At 42.3% G+C, this 16,213-nt stretch overlaps 1 protein-coding gene and 1 pseudogene across 1 annotated transcript in view; one reads left to right on the top strand and one right to left on the bottom strand.

The window, feature by feature from the left end:
* The window catches only part of CDC16 (cell division cycle 16), a 65,974-nt gene extending 59,215 nt beyond the window's left edge, over positions 1 to 6,759 (top strand). The window contains exons 17-18 of the mRNA XM_067563638.1: positions 35 to 125; positions 5,902 to 6,759. Of these exons, the coding sequence (XP_067419739.1) occupies positions 35 to 125; positions 5,902 to 6,167 (357 nt within the window). The 3' untranslated portion in view covers positions 6,168 to 6,759. The remainder of the gene's footprint in view (positions 1 to 34; positions 126 to 5,901) is intronic.
* On the bottom strand, positions 577 to 2,331 carry LOC137163367 (E3 SUMO-protein ligase ZBED1-like; annotated as a pseudogene).
* Positions 6,760 to 16,213: the final 9,454 nt, after the last annotated feature.

Below are 16,213 nucleotides of genomic sequence, written 5' to 3'. Positions count from 1 at the left end.
ATTGAATATTCTGTATTCCGTTTGCTTTTTACAGGCCCTTGGTCTTAGGAGGGATGACACATTTTCAGTCACCATGCTTGGACATTGCATAGAAATGTATATTGGTGATTCTGAAGCTTACATTGGTAAGTTTGTCATTTGTCACTATATGAAGTAAAATTATGAATAGTTAAAAATATATATATATATATACTTTTTAATGTTTATCACAAAAAAGATTCTCTAATATTACATGTATAATAGAAACTAGGGCTCTCAAGCAATTTAAAATATTAATTGCAATTAATTGTGTGTTTAAAAAAATTAATCATATGATTAAAAATAATAGAATCCCATTTATTTAAATATTTTTGGAGGTTTGCTACATTTTCAAAAATACTGATTTCAGTTACAACACAATACAGAGTGTCCAGTGCTCACTTTATATTTATTTTATTACAAACATTTGCATTGTAAAAAAAAAAAGTTTCACTCCTCACACAAGTACTGTAGTGCAATCCATTATGTAAACAAAAAAAATAACTGCACTCAAAAATAAAACAGTGTAAAACTTAGAGCCTACAAGTCCACTCAGTTCTACTTCTTGTTCAGCCAGTCACTAAGACAAACAAGTTTGTCTACATTTATGGGAGACAATGCTGCCCACTTCTTGTTTACAATGTCACCTGAAAGTGAGAATAGGTGTTTGCATGGCACTGTTGTAGCTGGCATCGCAAGATATTGACGTGCCAGATGCACTAAGCATTCATATGCCCTTTCATGCTTCGACCACTATTCCAGAGGACATGTCTATGCTGATGATGGGTTCTGCTGGATAACGATCCAAAGCAGTGCAGACTGACAAATGTTCATTTTCATCATCTGAGTCAGATGCTAGCAGCAGAAGGTTGATTTTTTTTTTTTTGGTGGTTCAGTTTCTACGTTGGGTTCTGTAGCTTCCGCAGCTGAGTGTTGCCCTTTTAAGACTTCTGACAGCATGTTCCACACCTCCTCCCTCTTGAGATTTTGGAACGCACTTCAGATTCTTAAACTTTGGGTCAAGTGCTGTAGCTATCTTTAGAAATCTCATATTGGTATCTTCTTTGCTTTTTCTCAAATCTGTAGTGAAAGTGTTCTTAAATCGAACAATATATGCTGGGTCATCATCCAAGACTGCCATAACATGGAATATATGGCAAAATGTGGGTAAAACCATGGAGCATACAGTTCTCCCCCAAGTATTCCAGTCACAAACCTACAGGGCTCAAGTAGTATTTCTAGCTTATGCAGTTTTGCAAAATCCTTATCTGTTGGCACTGATGCTTTTGAAGAGCTAATGTGGCTGTGATAGTGGCTTTATTGCAAAGCAGGTGCTGAATCTTAGCCAATGTGGAGTTCCATCTGGTTGAAGTATCATGTACAAGACGTTCTTGTTTATGTCCATTTGCAGCTTGTTGTATTCCTAGCTCTGTGTTTGGACTGTGTTTGAAATGGCCTACAGGTTTTCTACATTTTGCCAGTACGTTTTCAAAACCACCATCATTGAGTGGTACTATAATGGATCGCTGCAGACTGTGAGCGATGCACATCAAGTGTTCAAAAAGCAAGCAACTGGATGCTGCTCCACATTATGTGCACTACTAATTGTGTCAGTACTAATTATTGTTACCTTTTCTTGAATATTGCATTCTTTTGCAACATTCAAGAAACACTCTGCATATGCTTCAGCATGATGTCTCTCTTCAGTATGCGTTACTGTTGCAACAAATGACAGCAATGTCCATACAGCATCAATCAGGTGTGCCATGACTCCAAAATAGCTGGGATTGCTCAAGGATGCCCAGTGATCACCAGTCAAAGCAACAGCTAGTGCATTTTTCAGAAGCCCCAACTCTGTAATCTTCTTATTGTCATATAGGTCACGTATTCATGATGCAATGGTTCCTCGAGAGGGCAAGTTGTATGACGGATTGGAAGATACAATTTGAATAATATCTCTTAACTCTCTGTCATTTACAATGTTAAGTGGTCTGCAGTCCATAGCTATCCACTTTGCAGTAGCATTGGTTAAGTGGTTGTACTTTGTTTGATTCATGGGCTTGTAGCAACCCTGAAACTCTGTAATCGTACTCTGTCACGGCTGGCTGGATTCATTTGCTGGCAGTGGATTATGTGTAGCACAAGATCTGGAGGCAAAAGCATGCTTAATAGACTTGAAGTACTTCTATGGTATAGGAGCTCAGCCTTGTAATAGCAATAGATAACAGTATTTTTAGCTAGAGAACCATCCAGAAATATTTTAAAAATAAACTTCACGTTCAAAAGTCCTGAACTGTTGCTGCTTTACTCCATTAACTTTTTCTGATATTTAATCACTCCAGATCATGAAAACACAATAGAACTGTGCCAATGTCTGGAATAATTCAATACATTCTTCTATATAATCAATATATTTATGTCCTGTTCAGAAGAGTCCTTGCTGTGGCTATGGAAAGATTTTACCTCCAGATTTGAACATTTGGTTGGGGAGTGAATTGTGCAGGAGGCTTTTTTTACCCTGCTGCTGATGGGTTAGCCTTATGTATACTATTCTGTACATCTCCTTTAAAGGAGTCTTGGCTTATTGAAGGGGTAAGTTTTTTTTTTATTTCAGAAAGTCAGTTTTGTGGAGATGGGATGGGGTGTGAGTTGTGCTGGAGAAGGGTGAATTCTTGATGCTGCTCCTGTTGGGTTGGGTTTCTGAGCTCACCAGGCTCACCTCCTGTCCGAAGAGAGTTTCATCTTAGAAATCTGCATTCAGTGTTGGGGGAGGACAGGGGAAGCAAGCAACAACTTGTGCGGGAAGAGGGTCCGGGAGGACGGGGGGATGACAACGGGGAGGAGCAAGCAATGACTTGTGCAAGAGGAGTGTGAGGGAGGTGTTTTGCTGCTGCTTCTGGAAGAGTGGTTTCTGGTACTGAGCTTGCCTCCTTTTACTGTGCTAGGTGGGCTCCCTTCAACTGACTGACCCCTTGTTTGCAAGGAAGGGTGGATTTTACCTCAGGGACTCAGCATACAGCAGGGAAGGAGAGATTGGTGCAGGGAGTCTGAGCTTGCCAGGCCCCTGTTCTCTAGAGGTATGCCTAGAGCGAGGGGCCAGCCAGGGGCAATGGGGCACAGCATGGGGGAACAGTCCCAGGAGCAAAGGGCCAGCCGGGGGCAATGGGGCTCTGTGCAGGGAGGATGGTCCCGGGAGCAAGTGGCCAGCCAGGAACAATGAGGTACAGCGTGTGGGGGGGTGGGGGGTTCCTAGGAGCAAGTGGCCAGCTGGGAACAATGGTGCACAGCAGGCAGTGGGGTTGGTTCCGGGAGCAAGTGGCTGGCACAAATACATAATGGGAACTGACTGCCTGGAAACAAGTACTGATAAGTATCTGGGAATTATAGTGGATCGCAAACTAAATCTGAATTAACAATGTAATACTGTTGCAAAAAAAAAAAAAAAGCAAACATCGTTCTGGGATGTTTTAGCCAGGAATATTGTAAGCAAGAGATGAGAAATAATTCTTACGGTCTGCTCAACACTGATAAGGCCTCAACTGGAGTACTGTGTCCAGTTCAGTGTGCCACACTTTGGAGGAGATGTGGACGAATTGGAGAAAGTCCAGAGGAGTGCAAGAAAAATGTCTACGATTCTAGAAAACGTGGCCTCCAAGGAAAGATTGAAAAAAATTGGGTTTGTTTAGTCTGGAGAAGACTGAGAGGGGACGCAATAGTCTTCAAGTACATAAAAGGTTGTTATAAAGAGTATGGGAATAAATTGTTTTCCTTATCCACTGAGGATGGGGCAAGAAGTAATGGGCTTATATTGCAACATGGGAGATTTAGGTTAGACGTTAGGAAAAACTTCCTAACTGTAAATGTAGTTAAATTACCTAGGGAGATTGTGCAATATCTGTCATTTTTAAGAATAGGTTAGGCAATCATCTGTCAGGTATGGTCTAGATAATGGTCTTAGTCCTGCCTCAGTGCAGGTGACTGGACTAGATGACCAATATAGGTCCCTTCCAGTCCTACATTTCTATAGTTCTAATTCCTGGGAGAAATGTGTTTATCATCTCCATATTCCTCCTTTAGAGGGTTATTGGGAGATTGCTTTAAACTTTAGAGGTCTTTGTGATTGGAGATTCAGAGGGTGATAAAGGGAGCAGACTGGAAGATGTGTTCTAACTGCTTGCTGTTTGACTGGGAAGGGACTGTCTCAAAAGGTTGAACAGGTAGTTCAATTTCCCTGCTCATTTAATCCTTGGACAGTTTATGGACACCTGTCCACTAAGAACAGCACCGAGATTGCCTACTCATTTCACCAAGCAGCTTTTAGGTGGTAGTTTTTTCCTTGCTACTCATAGACTTATAGACTTTAAGCTCAGAAGGGACCATTATGATCATCTAGTCTGGCCTCCTGCACAATGCAGACCACAGAATCTCACCCACCCACTCCTGTGATGGATCCCTAACCTATGACTGAGTTACTGAAGTCCTCAAATCATGCTTTGAAGACTTCAGGGTACAGAGAATCCACCAGCAAGTGACCTGTGCCCCATGCTGCAGAGGAAGGCAAAAAACCCCCAAGGCTTCTGCCAATCTGCCCTGGGGGAAAATTCTTCCCAACCCCAACAATGGCCATCAGCTTAAACCCTGAGTATTTGGGCAAGGCTCACCAGCCAGATACCCAGGAAAGAATTCTCTGCAGTAACTCAGAACTCACCTCATCTAACATCCCATCACAGGCTATTAGGCATATTTACTGCTAGTACTCAAAGATCAGTTAATTGCCAAATTAGGCTGTCCCATCATACCATCCCTTCCATAAACTTATCAAGCTCAATCTTGAAGCTAGCTAGGTTTTTTGCCTCCACTGCTCCCCCTGATCTGGAATCTATTTGAACTGATGATCACAGCACACCAGCTGCCTAACCATTTCAAGTTTTTTGTAAGCATCAAAACAGAGGAGAGTTCTTGGTTGCAAATTACTAAAGTGTAATTGTGTGAAGATAGCAAAGAGTAAAGAATAGAAAAAATAGAGAAAAATACTTTTTTTTTTTAATTAGAAAACATTATTTCTTTAACTAAAAATTGTTTATGGCAGTTTAAAGATGGGGGGGAATAATCAACATTTAAGAGCAATATTAGCTCTAGGAGTTGTTCACAAATGATATATCAGATAAGTTTATGAACGGAGTCTCTGGCTAACATGTTTTTGTGGTCATGAATGAATATCACACTTGCCTCCTGTAGAAGCAATGGGGATAAATATACCTGTCCCCCAAAAAATCAAGACTTTGTTTCACTGGACTTGTTCATTTCTCCATGGCGAATAATACTGTTAGTATACCATGAAGCATGTTAATGAAGCTGAAGCAATTAGGAAGTAATGTCTGTATTGTCACACCAACAGATAGGTTTAGCATTGTGAAAAGCAGTTGGAAATGCATTTCCTATAAATGTTAGGGCTTATTGCACATATATTGATACATATTTGATATATATCATAGTTGATACATTCTGAAGTATCATACAGTTATTTGACTAAAACCTATAATAATTAAGCTATATATGGTGAAAATTGTCTTTTAAGTGACTATTCAAGGGACTGGATGGAAATTAGTTTAATAGAGGAGGTCTTCTAGAAGAAGTGAAGCTGAATTGTATTCAATATATTGAAAATACCTTGGGTCTTTTTAAAATAGGAGATTGCCTGCTATAAGTGGCTTCTAGCACCGGTTCTAGTGTACCAAGTATAAAGCTTATGGACTTACTTGTCAGTGGTCTGTGGATATATAAGTGGCATAATTATTTGCTGATAAACTAAGTATTTTATGAGATGTAAATTCTTGGGAATGTTCATTTGGACAGTAACAAATACTATTTGTCTCTTTTTAGGAACGGAGATTAAAGACAAATTAAGATGTTATGACTTTGATGTACACACTATGAAGACATTAAAGAACATTATTTCACCTCCCTGGGATTTCAGGGAATTTGATATAGAAAGGCAAACACTGGATGAAAGCGGTATTGTGACACTGGAAACAGCACATCAAAGAAAAACTACAGATACTAGTCGTCCATTAGAAGAAACCTTTGAGATTGAAATGAATGAAAGTGATATGATGTTAGAAACATCCATGTCAGACCATAGTTCATGACTAACGCTGGTACAGATCTCATTTTGTCAAAGTGTATTTTGATTTAGCTTTTTTGTTGCCTTGCATTCAGGAATTTGCTATTTTTATACAAATCCAAACTACTTCTCTACACTTAACATCAGAGAAATAATGTCTGCCTTAAGACTGTTATAAAATATTCATTCCCAACGGACTATTTCCATTGTTATTGTTTCTATAAAATAATCTTACATAATGGAATAAAAGGTGAAATTCATTCATATATTATGTTTTAAAAACTGGTTACTGTATCCTGTGACTGCTATTAAGACTGTGAAACTTTAAAATATGTCCTGAAAATGAAATAGCATACAATACTCCATTATATTGAGTAGTCAAGGGCTACTGTAGTATTATTGTGGCTTCTAAGTTTTCATCCTATCTGTAAGGAACATTCTGTCCTACACCAAAAATAACTGTAAGGTTTTCTTGCTAATGCAATATTTTATTATTTTAAGACAGGAACAATTTCAGCGATGTCCATTATTTTGTTCAGCGTCTATATGCATTTGTGGAGAGCAGTTTTTTATCAATTGAATCTAATGTGCTACATATTAAATTGATGTCAAAGCTTTTTAAGCATGGTAGTGGGTATTATGCGTTCTGTTTTATCCTGTTTTTGATAATCATTTCATCTTCTTTTATCATCTGTACTGTACTACTGGAAGGTAAATGTAAGCAGAACTGCTTTGGGAAAGCTCGTTAGGCAACAAATGTGAATGACTTTATAAGGCTGTAGAAATTCTTTTTATACTTAGTTATTTTGTCAAGGTAAAGGAATAACTGAATAGTGTGTGTACAGTACTTAAAAAATTCTCTGAGCCTGTGGTATTTTTTTTTTTTTAATCTGCTTCTTTGCATCATTATTTCCAATTAACAGCCTTGTGTTTTATGAACAGACATGATTTTTCCATCCAATAAACTAAGGCATTTCAGTGCTCCTGCTTAAAATGAATACTAACCATGTTTTGTATATACTAAGTTCTCCCCTCCCTTCTTTGTCATTGTTACTTGCTTTAAAATTTGTGAATATGTGGGTGCGGGGGTTAAGTTTAAGTAGTTTAATTCAGGATAGCCTGTAACTTTAACTTCTCTGTGTTTTGTGAATTAAGGTCAGCAGCCTTGGCTCAATTCTAACAGTTTTTTTGTGTTTGATAATGTATAGAACTGAAAATCTCCATGAAGTGAAGAAGAAAAATAGTGTAGCAGTCCAGACGTTACTATGGAGTACTTCAAAGCTCAGGAACCAGCAAATATACCTTACATGTTGTTTTTCCTCACATAGAAAAGCAATGAATTCACTTTTTATTCATCAGAATCAAGTAATAGGCCTAAAATTTAATCTGATACCAGTTATAAATCTGGTTAACAAAGCACCTTAAACATTATGTTGGAATAAAATCATTAATTTCTGACAGTGCTTTTAGGGAAAAAACAATAAAACTGCTACATATATCTGTTTCAGAGTTATCAAAGTAAGATGTGAAGAAAAAGGAACATATACTGGAAAACTATAATTAGTGCTATTAGTTAAATGCTATATATTGGGACATATATTACTTAATCTTTCCACAGTACTTTGGAAGGTTGAGGATATTGACACTTACCTCCTTTCTAAAGAGCTTCAGGATCTATGGAAACCACTAATTACATATGCTAGATATTGTCACATCCATATGCAATTGATAGGCATTTTCCTTTGTTTCTTGGACCTTTTCTCTGTGGATAGCTTTAGATTTTTCTCCCCTTTCCCCTGTGCTGTTGCTTCTGAAGAAGAGAACGTAGTTCTTTTATTTCTTTAAAAACAAAATCTCTCTCATGCTGTTTTCTTAGGGTGTGTTCTCACAGCAAAGTGAAAGTGTGATTGTAACACGATAGGCATACCCATGCAAGCTTTTCTAGCTAGCACAGGTGATGATAGTAATGAAGTTGTGGTGGCACAATCTTATTCTCGGCCTGTCTGACAGAGTACCACCAAATAATTGTAATTGGGGCAAACTCCCACTCTCAGCAAGGGGGATGTGGAGAAGGGAATCCTCTGCATCTGATACCCTCTGAAACGCCTTCCAGGGAATCTTTTCAGAAGGGGATGCTCATATCCTTCGTGTCCCCCTACTGGCAATTTAAAGAAGATACAGATTGTTCTTGTTTAGATTGCATAGGTGGGTTCTGTGAATCCTGGATGCCATGAGAGGAGAATTCCAGAAGTTTGCACCAAATTGGGCTAGGAAATTGGCCTAAAAATGAATTGGATCGGGGTATCCAGTGGTTTTTTTTAAAAAAAAGCTGAGACCCCACTCAGTGGGTGTTGGATATCAAAACCACACGACTGGGGCACCATATAGGAAAATAAAAGACATATACCAGGAGAAGCTGTTGCCGGAAGGATTGCTAGTTCCTGTTTCTTTGGTACCTAGGAACTGTGTAATACCTCAGAATTTCAGATGGACAGGAAGCTCCTGCTGATTGGGCATTTTTAAGAAAGGAGCCCTAAGGTCTGGATCTTGCTTTTCTGCCCAACATACACATTGGCTCTAACAGTCGGAATCTTTTCATCTTCAGGAAGTGCTACAAGGCCTATCCCACTACACTCCTGAGAAGGAGTGGTTTTTGGGGGGAAGAGTTTGGGAGGGGTGAGGGAAGAAAAGGGGATTTTGTCTGTAGTTAACTTTATTCTGCTGAATGTGTGAGGAGGTTGAAAAGTCTTGTGAATGTTTTTAATTTACATGTGCCTAGCGCAATGGATAGGCACATTTAAAAAAAAAGGTCTATATGGAAATTTTTGAGATTTTTTTTTAGTGAAGATTCTTAAGTCAGAAATGTAGTTCCTCTCCTATTTTAATTTAACTAATTGTCAACTGAGTTACTGATCTCTCCTACAGCTGCAGGCTGATGTTTCTTCTCAACTGTGTTTTTCCAAAATAGCAAGAGCATTTTACATCAAAGCAGTAGAGGCTACCTTCTCAAGGAGAATCTGGAGGACCTGGCTCTGCCAGAGAAGCTGTTGCTGCTGTCATCAACTACTAATTCGTTTGTGTAGAAGCAGAGACTGGGAATACTTGGTAAAACCATTTTCCCTAGGAGTCTTACCTTTGTGCAATAAACTAATATTAGAATATATTGTCATAGGTGACTTCATCACATGTATTGCACTTTGAATGCTGTATATCTTGGTGTAGTTTTTAACCAAATTGGGAATTGTTGCTGAAGTACAAATTATGCAAAGTTGAAGCCAAGTTCTTCTTCAAGAGCTTGCTTGTGTCCATTCTAAGGTAGATGTCTGCTCATTGCAGTCACTGCCACCAGAAAGATTTCCCCTCAATGGTATCTGTTGCATCAGCTCTGGTGCCCCCTGGAGTTGCATGCTCATAGCACCAGTACAAAGGGCCCTGCCGCCCCCTCAATTCCTCCTTACCTCCCATGACAGTCGCTGGAATTTCTTCATCCTTGCTTTGCAAGTACTTCTCAGTGGACTTTACAAATGTTTTGTATACAGTTATATAGCTATTTTATTGTTGTTAGTTAATTTTCAGTTGTTAGATAAACGGGAAGTAAAGTTAACAAATCCTGATAAGTGGGGTTAACTCCTGCCCGGCACCAAGGCATGCCTTGGTCTCTGGGGTTTAAGCCTTGTGCTTCTTGTCACAAGCCTATGCTTGTGAGAAGCCCTCATTCTAGCTGCCTCAAGTGCCTGGGGGAAGCTCTCATGCACCAAAAAGGATAGAGACACGACTCAGATCTATCCTCATGGAGGCAGCACTCCAGCCTCCTTCGGAGCTGGGTTACTCTGACCTCAATCAGCCTCAATAAGGAGTGCCACAGCTATCCTTCGAGACACTCTATGTTGTTCCCCATCTCTGGCACCGAGAAAAGATGCTCAGTCCGCATCTAAAGAGCCTCAGCACCATCAACCATCCTTGGTACCAAAGAAAGGCACTCCAGCAAGGGAACCTTGGCACTGATCTCCATCTCTGTTGCTAAGAAGCAGAAAAAGACTGACAGAGGTCGATTCTCAACCCCGAGGTCAGCAGGACAAAGACACTACCAGAGTACAACCCACATCAGGGTACAACCCACAGCATCAACAACTTGTGCTGTACCGTTGACTCCGGTCTCAGAATGGGCACCATTGAGTCCAGCACCAATAGATTCCCTGCCGCAGGACAGCCACCAGAGCTCTATTGCTCTGCTGGTACAGTCAATGCCAGAGGTGTTTGCAGCAGCGGGAGACTTGCTCTCTCTTCTGGTACTTATGTCCCCAGCCATACAAGAGCTGTCAGCAGCAGCACTGACAGAAAGGACCTCTATGGCACCAAGGCCTCAGATGGGTTCAAAGGGGAAACGGGCCATGATGGCTCATCCCTGGTCCCCTCTCTTCCGGCACCATTCACTGGCATGGATTGGCACCGCTCCACCCTGCGCCCTGAAAAGGGACTCTTCTGAGACAGACTCAGAGGTGGAGTCCTACATCTCTCATAGGAGCTGGCACCGCCACTCTAAATGGCACTATACAGCTATGGATCCAAGCAAGAGCATTATACCTGTGGTGTGGCCACCGGGACAATGGCAGTTACCAGTACAATGGCCCTTCTGGAATCCCTGTGATTTCCCATCGCAGGCAGGTTCACACCCCAGAAGGTAATATTCAGTGGTTTCAGAGACCAGACTACTTCCACCACCCCCAGAGCAGGATCCAGGCTCTGAGGCCGATGCTGTTTATCGAGTGCCTGCGCCATGAGACATCTCCAGTGCCGAGGGTGAAGAACAGTGCCCTGTACCAGTCCAGGTGTCATTGTCCTCTTCCCAGGATAAGGCAGTCGTGGAAACAGATATTGTGCACAACCCAAGAGGATTACAAGATACATCAGGAATTCCTACGGAGAGTAGCTCAGAACCTGAGGATCCAGATGGAGGAGATCCTCCTATGCCCTTGTGGACATCCTGGCAGCTATGGGCCCTGCAAGAGTGGCATTGCCTTGAATGATGTCATTATGGATCCTACCAAGGCATTGTGGCAGGCCCAAGCATCCCTTCAGCTGGCAGCAAAGAAAGTGGAAAAGAAATACTTTGTCCCAGCTAAGGGTTTCTGTACACACACCCACCACCAGGCTCTTTGGTGGTGTCAGCAGCCAATGAGCAGGAAAGGCGGGGCCAACACCCAAGGCCAAGGGTGCCAAAAAATTAGATCTTTTCGGCAGAAAGGTCTATTCAGCAAGTGGCCTCCAGCTCAAGATCACAAATCAGCAGGCACTCTTGAGTAGGTACAATTTAAATTCCTAGGATTCCATACTGAAATTTAAGGAGTTGCTATCACAGGAGTCCAGGTGAGAACTTGCAGCACTCGTGGAGGAAGGCAAATCAGTGACAAAAACATCCCTACAGGCAGGCTTGGATGCAGTGGACTCTGGAGCTCGATCCATGGCCTTCACCATGACAATTGAAGCTTTTGGCTACAATCCTAGGGTTTGTCACACAAGGTTCAACAGACTTGGCAGGACCTTCCTTTTGAGGGTATGTCTCTCTCTTCCAAGCAGACGGACTTCAAACTGCACAATTTAAAGGATTCAATGAGGGTCATACTCAAGTCCTTAGGCATTCATATACCAGCTCTCTTGAGGAAGCACTATAGGCCCCAGCTGGTGGGTCACTTCTACCCACCACCTGCTCAAAGGGACTGTAGCAAGAGGAGCATGGGCTACAGGAGAAGGCCCCCATCCCAGTCCTCGTCTGCATCTGTGCCTGCCCTCCCTAACACTCGGCAGTGTCAAAGCAGGCCTTTTGATGGGATGCTTGGGATAAGTGCCAGGACAATTTATGGATCCAATTTCCCCAGTTGTTTTGGACCAGCTATCCCATTTCTATTGAGTATGGGCCTATATTACCTCCAACCGGCAGGTGCTATGCCCAGTAGCACTGGGATATACCCTTAAGTTCAGTTGTTCCCCTCCTCCCACCCACCTTCCGTCCCTCTTCAGGGACATTCTCACAAGCAGCTTCTAGCGCAAGAGATGCAGTTGCTCCTAAGGGTGGAAGCAGTAGAGGAAGTTCCACTGGAGCTAAGGTGCCAGGGGTTCTATTCCTGTTATTTCCTAATCCTGAAAGCCAACGGTGGTCTCAGACCAATTCTGGACCTGCGAAACCTCAACAAATTCATGAAGAAGCTAAAGTTCCGCATGGTCTCCTTGGCCTTCATCATCCCCTCCCTGGATCCAGGGGACTGATATGCTGCCCTCGATTTGAAGGATGCTTATTTTCATATTGCAATCTTTCAGGGACACAGAAGGTTCGGATTCATCATGGACCATGTGCACTACTAATATATGATGCTCCCATTTGGCCTGTCGGCATGCCCTCCAGTGTTCACAAAATGTATGGCAATCATTGCAGCCTTCTTGAGGAGATGAGGGTTTCGGGTTTACCCATACCTCGACGACTAGCTGGTCAAGGTCAGCCCAGACTTCAGTTGGAGTCCAATGTGAGTCTAATACAGCTGACCTTCCAGGACTTAAGTCTGCTAATAAGTGCGCCGAAGTTCACTTTCTCCCTGATTTCAGAGGATAGAATTCATTGGGACAGTCCTTGACTCGGTACAGGCCAGAGCTTCCCTCCTAGAAGCCTGGTTCCAAGCAATAACGATGCTTATAGAAAGCCTCAGGAACCCCATCACCACAGTGAGAAATTGCTTGAAGCTCCTGGGCCGCATGGCATCACATACCTATATGATTCAGCGTGTGAGACTTCAGCTCAGATCTCTTCAGGTGTGACTGGCATCAGTATACTCGCCAAGCCAATACCATCTAGACACAGTCATTACAGTCTTCCCGTCTATGATTACTTTCCTCAAATGGTGGCTAGATCTTCTAGCAGTGTGCGCAGGAGTTCCTTTCTCAAGGCCTCGACCATCAGTGTGTCTCGTCACAGATGTGTCAGCAATGTGGTGGGGTCTCCTGGGGTTCCTCAGAACTCAGGGCCTCTGGTCTCCGGAAGAGCTCTTGTTACATATCAACATCAGAGAGCTCAGAACAGTTTGTTTGGCCTGCCAGGTGTTCCAGCCCCACATGTTGGTACCAAACCAACAGAGCAAGCTGGAACGCCTAAAGATCCAATGGTCACAGGAAAAGATGATTTGGTACCATGGGAATGTGAAAAGCAGAGAATATCCACACCAGGGAAGGCTCCGTCAGTATAGTCATCAACATGGATACTGACAATGACATGCCAGGCATGGACAGACCCTGCTATTAGGTCCACATTTCTGACTTCATCAGTACAAGCTGCACAAACTGGTACCATCACCTTTGGCACCGTCTGACTTCCAATGCGCGATGGATCTCTGTGTTGGATGCACCAGACTCCCCTTTGCTCAGTACCAGGGCCTCAGTACCGAGCTCACCTGGCACCCGTAGCTCATTAACAGCTTCATGCCATGCACCATCAATATCAGCAGCAGCAGAATCAGAAAGTGTGCAAGAGGACTTTATTTCCTACCACTCATCGCACCCACCATACAGTGCCCAGTTTCATGAACAGCGAGACTACCATCCTTCTGACCAGCCCCCCTTATTTGCACAGCCATAGTTCCAACAACCGGGACCTTTCCTAGGGCAATAGCCATATTTGGGACTCCTGCCAGGCCTAAAGGTAACAGAGCTCATTGGCCCCTACTGGGGCTTTCCATCAGCAAAGGAAATACTCTCCTTCAATTGCTGCTTCTAGGACCTCTGAACTCCCTGAACAAATAAGGGAGAAACCAGTGGGTGAACCAGACGAGTAGGAAGAGATCACTCATCAGACTAAATTATCATCGTCATCACCAGATAAGACAATCATGCCCCCTCTGACATGTATGGTGGACAACTTTAAAACTTTTCAAGACCTGGCACAGAGGGTGGCAGAGGCTCTACAAATACCTCTCCAAGAAGTGATGGAGTCCCATAATAAGCTGGTGTACATTTTACACTCCTACACAGCTGCAAAAGTTGCCCAGACAATTAATGAGGACTTATTGGATCCTGCCAAAACAGTATAGCAGACCCCTGCATCCGTCCCTCCAACCTATAAGAGAGCGGACAAGAATTACTGTGTCCTAGCAAAGGGTATGGAATTCTTTTTTTCACACCTATCCTCCAATTTGATCATTTTGGATGTGATAAATTCTAAATTCTGCTAATAAGTGCGCCGAAGTTTAATACATCCTGAAACCCATTTGGATAACATTTGGGCTGAAATCATTGTTCCCTTTGATCTATCGGTAATGAATAAGAAAAGGCTCGGTGATTTTCTGAACATTTTCATCCTATCCAAGTAGAAGGCCAGACCTCTCCTTACATCGCGCATATGTAGGATGACTTCCTTATTATCTCGAAAAGGCTAAAAGCTGAATAAGCAGATTCACATGGAATGCCAAAGTCACCTTGGGAATGAACTTTGGATGTGGTCTAAGTGCGACCTTGTCAGGCAAGAACATTGTGAAGAGGGGATGCATCATCAAGGCTGCTATTTCCCCTATTTTTCTGCTGAAGTAATGGCAATGAAAAATACCATTTTCATGGACAGTTAAGGAACATGTGGCCTTTGGTTCAAATGTAGTAAGTCCCTTTAGCACCAGGTTGAGGTTCCATTGAGGGGTGGGAAGTCTGGGCTGTGGGAAGAGGTTCACTATGCTTTTGAGAAACCTCTTGGTGGTTGGGTGGGAAAAGATGGAATATCCTTCCACCAGCTGGTGAAAGTTTGAAATTGCTGCCAAGTGGACCTTCATCACCACTTTTTATCCTGACCATGATGCACCATCACCGCAATGATTACAAGTTACCATCATGACTTATTGATGTAAATTTTAATGAAGTTAAGGAAACTAAGAAAATAGCCTATGAAAATCTGGGCACCCCAACATTTATATGGTGTGGAAATCCAGATAAGGGAAATGGGCATCTTGCAGTATTGATGGGCTCCGAGAGTCCCTGCCAATCTGACCCGGGAGGAAATTTCTTCCTGACCCCAAATATGGTGATCAGTTAGACCCTGAGCATGCTGGGGCAAGACTTACCAGCCAGACACTTGGAAAAGAATTCTCTGTACTAATTCAGAGCCCTCCCCATCTAGTGTCCCATCACTAACCATTGGAGGTGTATGCTGCTAGCAGTCACAGATCAGCTACGTGCCATTGTAGGCAGTCTTATCATACTGTCCCCTCCATAAACTTATCAAGCTCAGTCTTGAAACAAGTTAAGTTTTTTGCCTACATTGCTCCCCTTGGAAGGCTGTTCCAGAACTTCTCTCCTCTGATGGTTAGAAACCTTTGTCGAATTTCAAGCTTAAACTTGATGGCCAGTTCATATCCATTTGTTCTTGTTAACATTGGTGCGTAATTTAAATAACTCCTCTCCCTCCCTAGTATTTATCCCTCTGATGTATTTATAGAGAGCAATCATATCTCCCATGAGCCTTCTTTTGGTTAGGCTAAACAAGCTAAGCTCTTTGAGTCTCCTCTTACAAGGTAGGTTTTCCATTCCTCAGATCATCCTAGTAGCCCTTCTCTGCACCTGTTTCAGTTTGAATTTATCTTTCTTAAACATGGGAGACCAGAATTGCACAGAATATTCCAGATGAGGTCTCACCCCAATGCCTTGTATAATGCTACTAATACTTCCCTGTTTCTACTGGAAATACCTCGCTTGATGCATCCTAGGTCTGCATTAGTCTTTTTCATGGCCTCATCACATTGGTGGCTCATAGTCATTCTGTGATCAACCAACACCCAGGTCTTTCTCCTCCTCTGTCACTTCCAAGTGATACATCCCCAACTTGTAGCAAAATTTCTTCTTGTTAGTCCCTAAATGCATGACCTTGTACTTTGCACTATTAAATTTCATCTTGCTTCTATTACTCCAGTTTATAAGGTCATCCAGATCATCTTGTATGATATTCCGGTCCTCCTCCTTATTGGCAATACCTCCCAATTTCGTGTCATCCACAAGTGTTATTAGTACACTCCCACTTTTTGTGCTAAGGTGAGTAATAAAAATGTT

Source organism: Emydura macquarii, unplaced genomic scaffold, assembly GCF_026122565.2.
Source record: "Emydura macquarii macquarii isolate MOO-44397 ecotype Brisbane River unplaced genomic scaffold, CSIRO-AGI_Emac_v2 contig_2531, whole genome shotgun sequence".
Classification (NCBI taxonomy): domain Eukaryota; kingdom Metazoa; phylum Chordata; order Testudines; family Chelidae; genus Emydura; species Emydura macquarii.
The sequence above is the reverse complement of the archived record's forward strand: the minus strand, read 5'-3'. Positions and strand labels throughout refer to the sequence as shown.